Source organism: Marmota marmota, unplaced genomic scaffold (genome assembly GCF_001458135.2).
Source record: "Marmota marmota marmota unplaced genomic scaffold, marMar, whole genome shotgun sequence".
Classification (NCBI taxonomy): domain Eukaryota; kingdom Metazoa; phylum Chordata; class Mammalia; order Rodentia; family Sciuridae; genus Marmota; species Marmota marmota.
This window is the reverse complement of record NW_026000174.1, coordinates 65225435-65235400: the sequence shown is the minus strand read 5'-3', so window position 1 is coordinate 65235400 and position 9966 is coordinate 65225435. Positions and strand designations below refer to the sequence as shown.

The window sequence follows — 9966 nt, the reverse complement described above, 5'->3', positions numbered from 1 at the left end:
CAATTTGGAAAGCAGTATGGAGATTTCTTGGAAAGCTGGGAATGGAACCACCATTTGACCCAGCTATTCCCGTTCTTGGTCTATTCCCTAAAGACCTAAAAAGAGCATACTACAGGGACACTGCTACATCGATGTTCATAGCAGCACAATTCACAATAGCTAGACTGTGGAACCAACCTAGATGCCCTTCAATAGATGAATGGATAAAAAATGTGGCATTTATACACAATGAAGTATTACTCTGCATTAAAAAATGACAAAATCATGGAATTTGCAGGGAAATGGATGGCATTAGAGCAGATTATGCTAAGTGAAGCTAGCCAATCCCTAAAAAACAAATGCCAAATGTCTTGTTTGATATAATGAGAGCAACTAAGAACAGAGCAGGGAGGAAGAGCAAGAGGAAAAGATTAACATTAAACAGAGACATGAGGTGGGATGGAAAAGAGAGAAAAGGTAAATTGCATGGATATGGAAGGAGACCCTCATTGTTATACAAAATTACATACAAGAGGAAGTGAGGGGAAAGGGGAAAAACAAGGGGGGGATGAATTTCAGTAGATGGGGTAGACAGAGAAGATGTGAGGGGAGGGGAGGGGAGGGAGGATAGTAGAGGATAGGAAAGGCAGCAGAATACAATAGACTCTAGTATGGCAATATGTAAAACAGTGGAATTGTAACCGATGTGATTCTGCAATCTGTATACGGGGTAAAAATGGGAGTTCATAACCCACTTGAATCAAATGTGTGAAATATGATATGTCAAGAACTATGTAATGTTTTGAACAACCAACAATAAAAATTAAAAATAAATAAATAAATAAATAAATAAAAAATCCAGTCTGCCAGTCTACTTAAAAATTGTACAGATAAGATAAATTAAAGGGACACAAATGGTAAAAAGAAGAATTCAAAATCACTATTTATGGTGACATGAATATATAGAGGATCCAAAAAATTCCACAGAAAGTTTCTACAACTAATAAATGAATTTATCAAAGTAGCAAGATATAAAATCAATACCCATAAATCAAAACCATTTCTGTACATCAGAGATGAAACCTCTGAAAAAGAAACTTAGAAATCTATCCCATTTACAATAGCCTCAGAAAAAAATTCAAACACTTGGAAATAAATGAAAAAGAAGAAAAAACTCTACAATGAAAACTACTAAATGCTAAAGAAAGATATTAAAGAAGACCTTATAAAAGAGAAAGATCTGCCTTGTTCTAGGATAGGCAGAATTAATATTGTCAAAATGACCATGCTATCAAAACACTATATAGATTTAATCAAATTCTGATCAAAATCCCAATGGCATTCCTCATAGAAATAGAAAAGGAAATCATGAAATTCATCTGGAAAAATAAAAGACCCAGAATAGATAAAACAATCTTTAGCAAGAAGAGTGAAACAGGTGGAATCACAATATCAGACCTTAAAGTATACTACAGAACAATAGTAAAAAAAAAAAAAAAAAACATGGTATTGACATAAAAATAGACTTGTAGACCAATGCTACAGAATAGTGGACACAAAGACAAACCCACATAAATACAATATCTCATACTAGTGAAAGGCACCAAAAACATGTATTGGAGAAAGTATAGCCTCTTTAACAAATTATGCTGTGAAAACTGGAAATCCATATGCAGCAAAATGAAATTAAGCCCCTATCACCCACCATGTGCAAAACTCAACGCAAAGTGGATCAAGGACCTAGAAAATAGACCAGAGACCCTGGACCTGATCGAGTATATACCAGTATAGGCCCAAATCTTCATCATGTTGGATTAGGCTCTAACTTCCCTAGCAAGACTCCTAAAGCACAAGAAATAAAAACAAGAATCAGTAAATGGTATGGATTCAAACTGAAAAGCTACTTCTCAGCAAAAAAAAAAATCAGTGAAGTGAATAGAGAGCCTACAGAATGGGATCAAATTTTTACCACATGGACATCAGATAGAGCACTAATCTCCAGAATATATAAAGAACTCAAAAAAAAGCAAAGCAGCAAATAACCCAATCAATAAATGGACTAAAGAATTAGAACTGAACAGATACTTCTCAGAAGATGATATACAATCAATCTATAAAGTATATGAAAAAATGTTCAACACCTCTAGCAATCAGAAATGCAAATCAAAACTACTCTAAGATTTCATCTCACTCCAGTCATAATAACAGTTATTAAGAATAAAAGCAACAATAAATGTTGGTGAGGATGTGGGGGAAAAGACACATCCATACATTGCTGATGGGACTGCAAATAGATGCAACCGATCTGGAAAGCAGTATGGAGATTTTTGAGAAAACTTGGAATGTACTCAAAGAATTTAAAAACAGCATACTACAGTGACACACCCACAACAATGTTTATAGTAGCACAATTCACAGTAGCTAAATTGTAGAGTCAACCTAGATGCCCTTCAATAGATGAAAGAATAAAGATACTGGTGTATATATAATTGAATATTACTCAGCATTAAAAGAGAATAAAATCATGGCATTTGCAGGTTAATGGATGGAATTGGAGAATATCATACTAAGTGAATTTAGCCAATCCAAGAAAACCAAAGGTTAAATGTTTTCTCTGATAAGTGGATGCTGATCCATAATGAGGATCAGAGGGAGCATGGGAGAAATGGAGGAACGTTGCATATGGCAAAGGGAAGAAGGGGAAGGGGGAGGTATGGAGGTAGGAAAGATTGTGGAATGACATGGTCATCATTACCTTAGGTACATTTATGAAAATATGAATGATGTGAGGCTATTTTGTGTAAAACCAGAGAAATGAAAATTGTGCTTCATATGTGTACTATGAATTGAAAATCATTTTGCTGTCATGTATAACAAATTAGAACAAGTAAATGTTTTTTTTAAAAAAAGAATCCAATCAGAACTGGTCAGCATGGGCCAAGGTGACTTGGAATTGTCATGGCAGTGGGAACTTCGAAGTCTGATATCATGTGCTGCCCATCAATCATCAAGTGATGGACCAGGATAGGATTTGCTAGAAACTTCTCTGGGATACCCAATAAAACTGGAGTTCAGAACAGTCATGTTGTCCCTTTCCTGTGTCAGAGGACCAACTCTCTACCTTAAGAGTGTCCCCTTTTCCGATCCCTTCAATAATGTCATTCCGCTTACTCTGACTTACATATTTGAAATCTTACTAACTTGATCACAAGAATTTGGTTTGAAGGGGGGGTCTTCATGTTGCAGCAGTCCTTGGAAGGCCCAAGCTCTATAATAGTAACTGCTTTGGAGAGATTAGATCACACACACCTAAGGCCAGATAAATGCTGATCTCTGCTGGGAGTCTTAGTCCCAGGGGATTTCCAAGAATTGTACATAGGGCTAGATAACCCATTCTCTACAATTCTTATACACTCTGCACTCTTTTTTTATAAAATATTTATTTTTTTAGTTGTAGTTGGACACAATACCTCCATTTTATTTACGTATTTTTATGTGGTGCTGAGGATCGAACCCAGGGCCTCCTGTGTGCTAGGCAAGTGCTGTACCGCTGAGCCACAACCCAGCCCCACTCTGCAATCTTGAATATGGCCTTCCTACATTCAGTCATACCCCCCTGTTCAGACTCCTGACCCATTTCAACTAATCCTTTAAGATCTTTGCTGGCCTTTAAAGAGTTCAAAGAAGCAGTCAGTTTCTTCTATCTTCCTTCAAAGCTGGCTTTGAATAAAACCAGTTTTCCTACCAATTTGATTCTGAATATTTCTGAGTCAGGACATGTTGCAGCCTGGGTTTGTCCCCCAGCCTGACATTGGTTCCCCTGGTAATAGGAGTCCTTTAGTGTAGTTAACTCTTTATAATAAGCCCTGTGCTGGGGGGATAGCCTAGCATCAACACATCACATCAGCATAATCAAAATGTTAATTTCAACTTCCAATTCCTCTTTGAAAGGAACGATGCCAGAAGTAACAGTGGTAGCGTAAGGGTCACCCATATATCAACACACATTATATATGCAGTTAAAAATTACCTCTATAACTCTATTAACCCAGGAGGAACGTGTGCAACAAGTAATACAGAACAAGCTCTAAAGATCACATGTTACCAACTGTAGACTAAATTGAATTTGAAGATGGAACAAAAAAGAAGAAAAAGAAAAAAGAAAGAAAGTATGGGAAGGGATAGAAGACAAGAGTTAAAATGGGGAGAGTACAATGAGTGCAGGATGGGGCTCAAGTGAAGATTGGCAAGGAGGACAAAGCTGTGTATGAGAGATTATGTTGTGTATCAATAAGGTAAGGCAATAATTTTCATAAAAGTGTTTGGATTGCTTCTTTTGAAGTTTTTGAAATGAGTATTTTGTATTCAGTGTTTTAATTTTAGAAACTGCCAAGTGTGAGAAAGAAAAATGACTTTATGATATTTGCCAGTAAATGGATGGATCTGGAGACTATCGTAAGTGAAATAAGCCCATCCCCAAAAGCCAAAGGTCAAATGTTTTCTCTAATATGGGGAAGATAATCCACAATAACAGGAAGGGGAAAGAATAAAGATTCAGTAGATTTCACAATGGGGATTGGAGGGAAAGCAAGGCAGATAGAAAGAGGAAAGACATTGGATAGACCTGACATAATTTTCCCTGTACCTATATGAAAACATCACAGTGAATCCCACCATCATGTACATACACTAGAATAGAATCCTAAATAGAATAAGATATATCCCATGCTAGCATAATTACATCAAACTGGATTTTAATGTCATATATAACTAAAAATCCAATAAATTTTTTAAAAAGAAAATCTCTATTATACAGACTTCACACCCTTTGTAGTTTTCAGGACTGAGCTAACCTGCCAAACTTGTTAGGTTAGTCTGTATGCTGAATTCAGCTAGCTCCTTGCTTGGCCCCCTTGCTGAGGGGTCGTGGAGGGGTTAGAGTGTTTTCACTCTCCAAATGGTTTTGTTGTTGTGTCTGCAGGTGGGAATGTAGGTCTGCCAGGTCTCCTGACCAGCTCCTCCACTTGCTTTGTCTATAGACTGACCTGAAATAAATTACATCCCTCTTTCCAAGAGTTACTGCACATGTGCTAGGAAAAGGTGTGTAGAAACATCACTCTATCATCCAGCCTCTCCTAGGCTTGAAGTTATGGGACTTTATGTCTCATCTTAATCTATTCCAGTCCCTCCCATCAGTCACACTTTTCATTCAGAGATTATACTGTCAATTTCAAAGGGAAGTCCTCTTCGTTCTTCTCCACTCTGCAGACTGATTGACTAGTCACTCTGAGTTTAACCCCACACTGTATTCTCATAAAAGAGTATTCTCTCTTTGTTGCCCAAATCAGCTCTCAGTATGGACACTCACAGATATTCAAAATGCATGTGTACCAAGTGAAAGACAAAAATGAAGAAAAAAGAGGGAGAAAGAAGACAAATAAAACAGAAAATGCTATCTTAAAAACAAGGATAAAATTCAGGAACTCCCAATTGGGGAATCAGGAAGGATAATTAACAAGTTCCTTTAAGCTGTCAGGGCTTCCCTGATCCAAACACCTCTGCTGGAAGGCTCCAAGACCTTTTCGGGGAGTGGTGGTTCACTCTCCAGCCAGACACATCTAAAACATTCTCCTGAGTAAACACAGCTCAGCTTTCCTGAATTTATTATCTGTTCTGATTGTGGATATATTGGTCAGTGTCTGTTTTTCTTGAGCTAGGTGGTAGAAAGACTTTTGGCTTCTTGAGAAATGCTTCCCTTCTTGCCACTGAGGGATTACATTCCTGACTCTTCCACTGCCTTTATTATTTATCTTTCTGTCCTGAAAACTACTCATTTTTGTTTTCTCCTGGTTATTAGTTCACTAAGTTGCTCCCTGCTCTTTCCCCTCCTTCACCTACTTCAGTTTGTCACTGCAAACTCTTGAGGACCTACTCTGACATTCTGGATCCTTCTGAGTTACCAATGTCCAAAGAAAAATGTTTGCAATAATTCTTTCCACACATTACAAAATGAGGCTTACATCAAGGATAAGCTGAAAGACTCAGAACTTCAGGTAAGGATTCATTGCTATTTTGTTTTCGTGGTTCTTGTTTTAGTAAATATAACTAGAGTAAGCATAGTTGACTTAAATTCCAAATAGTGTATCATATTTTAAAAACTGAATCCCATGCCTAAAACATTATTTGTTCCTTATCTATGATGTAAATATAATAGTATATCTTATATTTTACCTATTAGTAAAAACAGTATATAACAGTTAAAGAGAAATTCACATGAACAGTGAATAATTTTCAGTATATCACTTGCAAAGCTTGGGATAATATTTCACAAAAAATATGTACTAGTTATCATGAATTGAAAGATTTTCAATGTCCTCAATTTCATCTGATCATCCTACTTGCTCTGCTTCTCAAATTGTACCAAGACACTTGTTCTGAGAGCACATCCTCATGTAGAACCAAGAAGAAATAAATTTTTATGTCCTGATGCCATGTACATTACCATACCATGGTTTTAGAAGAGAAAGACAAAAGGGAGCTCATACCTTGAGGAAATAAAAAAGAAGAACATCGGTATAGACAGAACCAGCTGAAGAGTATGCCAGTTTCGAATAGCAAAAGCCAGGCTTCCCAGTAGGATATTCCCGAAACTAGTAGCACACACTGCCATTGTTGTTCCCATAGCTTGGTATTTGGGACTTGTCCATTCTACAACTGAAAGAAAACATCACTGAATAATTACTTCAAGCAAAGCTAGAATATCAAGGTCAAAGTCAAATCTCAGTAAATGTCCAAGAGTCAGTGCTGACTTACTGAGAAGAATAGCATTTGTCAGGATGGTCGAGGTGGACATGCCAGCCAGGAAGCGTAGTGAACAGTACACCAGGAAGGTGGGAGCAAAGGTAGCACAGGTGTCAGCAACGGCCAGCTGGAGAAGACACCATGTCAGAAGTAACCTCCTCCCAAATCTATGGAAAAGGGTAAGATGAGATTGTGGGAACAATAACAACTGTGGTAAAAATTAGCACAAAGAAAGCACTTCACACCTATGAAATATCCATAAAGGACCAACAGCTGATATTCTCAAATCAACTCTCCTTCTTTCAAAATAGATAGCTTGACCTCACAACTACTTCTTGAATTGTTACCAGTAGTTCAACACCAATTCAAGCTATACAAGACATGCTGCAGTGTTAGAAATATTAATACCTCATAAATATTTCTTGCACTGAGCCATACACTTATGATAGTGGAGAGTCAACGTTGTGTATAAAATATTAAAGTCAGCCCTTGAGATTCTAGAACTGCACAGGTTATGGCTAACATGATGTAATAGGAACAGCTATGAAGCAGAACATCAACGTTGCTGATGGGTTGGGTAAGAGTCCCAATCTGCTGAGTTTGGATTTGTTGACCTTGGGAAACAAAATATTTTTGTAAAAATATAACATGTATTTATCACAGCCAAAGAGAATATAAAGTTGACCTTTTCTTAGGTTTGGGAGGGTGAGCATTGGGTGGTAATCTGGTTGCCCATTTCCCAAAGGTGGCTCAGGAACACTGTTATGGATTTCTACTGTGGAGCACTATGTAGCAATTAGAAATGTGAACTAAAAGTACAATTAGGAATGTGTATGTATCCCCAAAACCGAGTGGTAAGTACACAAAAGAAGAAAAGGAAACAACACATTTATGTTACATGAAAATTAAGATCCATAAACCCAACTGTCTCATTTTGTAAAACATGAATTTATAGATGCATAGGCAACATACTATAATGACCCTTATTGAGAAGCAAAGGTTGGGATGCTTCCATGTATTCTGAAGAAAAATCACCCAATATTCCATTGAAGATCCATTTTATGTGAAAAAGCACTTTTTCTTGCTTCATTGGGACTTCACTCTTTTACTCTTAAACATTTTTAGGATAATGTAGCATAGTGAAGTCCTTTGAGTTTACCTACTGAGATTTTATTTTCATGATGCCCCTGAGTGACACTGACAATGTCTTTTTCCTACCTGCATATTCAAGCAGGTTGGATCCAATGTGGTAACATATCCACCTCTGTGTCCCCATTGTTAACTGTTTGTGATCTTTCAAACCCCATGTTGTGGCATGTTCTCTCCAAATTCTCTGGTAAAGCACCTCCAAATCTTATACTGATTTCCTACACACAGGATTCAGTCTGTTTAAAACAGCACTTACCGCACTGAGTGACATTTTACATTTGTTTGTAGATCCCTGAGAAAAAAGGTACACCCAGGCAGTGTAATTTGTAATAATTTTTTCATATGCATAAATGATTCATAAGCTGATGATAGTACCCAGGGGTAGAGAGATCTGTGAACCAGAGACACTCACCTGTCTGACAAAGTGCCATATACAATGTTTCCAACCAACATTCCAGCCATGAAGAAGAACTTAGACACTGAATTCAGTGACTGCGATTCACATACCAGGTCCCACTGGAAGACAAGGAAACCAGCATAAAAAAACACCTTCACAGACCTGCAGTTTTCTTAATAATAGGTCCCTTTCTTCTTCAACAGCTTCCCTTTTCAAAAACACTTGAATTCTACCATCCATTCCTCAGTTTAATAAATGTTTATCTAGGAAGACTATCTTACACCTGTGGGTTACATTAATGATCACTTTTAACTAAGAAGTCCTCTAATTTGGCCACAGTCCACCATCATTCAAGGACTCTGAAATTTTTACTGCAAATCTTCTCATATGATAGGAGTTCAGTCTGGGTATGCAGGTTTTGATCAACCCACGTCCATATCCAATTGACAATCAAGACAGTGGGTTACTGGCTAAATATCACAATTTTAACAAGACACATGACTTACCTGCTTTAATCAAAGTGCCATGACAGTAGGCTCCTATTTGTTTTTTATCATTACACTAAGTATGTGCCCTGAATTGCATAAAAAAATCAGTTTCTGAAAAAAAAAAAAAAAGAAGAAGAATCAACACCCACACAGCAATTAAACGCTCAAAGCATGTTCATTATTTTCATTGTTTCCACACACCCAGGTCAATTACTTATGAGTGGAAAATTAAGCCTTTTACCTCAGTCACGGTGGTGGAGAGGAACGAGCTCCGGTCATATACCCAGCCATCCATGCAGGGCTCCGTGTCCACCTCACTCATGTTTGAGAAGGTTCCATTCATATGAAGGAGCTGCCATTGTGGGTGGATGAAGCGATGACATTTGTCTGGTCTCAGGTTTGAGTCTAGTGGGATGGAGATCCTCAGGAGGGCTTCTTGGCTGAGGGTCCCAGTGTCATTGTCAGAGACAGTGGCATTATCGAGTATGTGGACCCAGCAGCGATGACCAAGGATGACTGCAGTGAAATTCTCCAATAAAGTATGAGTCTGTGCCATGGCATTGTAGATAAGAAGAAAAGCCATCTGAATTATCTGGAACCTCCCCAGACCACCAACTTGATCCAGGAGGTCCTGAAAGGCCATGGTGGCTGAATGACCCTCACCAACTGAAGGCAAAGTGGTTGTATCTAGATGAGTTCAAAGAACAAAGTGTTTTATCCTCTCTCACTGTGACACAGCAAAGGCTGTTGACCCTGACCTCACTTCCTTCTTAATGGCCCCCTCTTCACCTCTGAGGCAATTCCACAAAGCTAATATCCCCGAGTCATCCTCAGGTTATTTGGGTGGCTGTTTTCTTTGAATCACTGAAAGAGAGATTTTGCTGAGGTGCCTTCTAGTTAAATCTGTTAATGATATACTTTGTGAAAGTTCTTGTTGTGGGCAATGAACTGCAGTTAATATTGGACATTGATCTGCAAATACTCTGAAAACAAACCAGAGTAACTCTGCTACATGCTTTGTGATTTTTTTTAGAGAACATGTAGTTTGCAATACTCATTGAAGTGTTTGATTTTTCTAGGAGAGATGGTGAGAGGAAATTTTTGGTTTGTTTAGTACTAAGTCTTGATTGACAGAGATCATGAAAAGCATCC

The 9966-nt window shown here is 37.8% G+C and overlaps 1 protein-coding gene across 1 annotated transcript in view; it reads right to left on the bottom strand.

The window, feature by feature from the left end:
- Nucleotides 1-9629, bottom strand: part of LOC107160228 (solute carrier family 22 member 19-like) — a 31371-nt gene extending 21742 nt beyond the window's left edge. The window contains exons 1-4 of the mRNA XM_015506879.2: nt 9056-9629; nt 8342-8445; nt 6793-6947; nt 6497-6693 (exon numbers count right to left, since the gene is read on the bottom strand). Coding sequence (XP_015362365.2) covers nt 6497-6693; nt 6793-6947; nt 8342-8445; nt 9056-9457 — 858 coding nt within the window. The 5' untranslated portion in view covers nt 9458-9629. The remainder of the gene's footprint in view (nt 1-6496; nt 6694-6792; nt 6948-8341; nt 8446-9055) is intronic.
- Nucleotides 9630-9966: the final 337 nt, after the last annotated feature.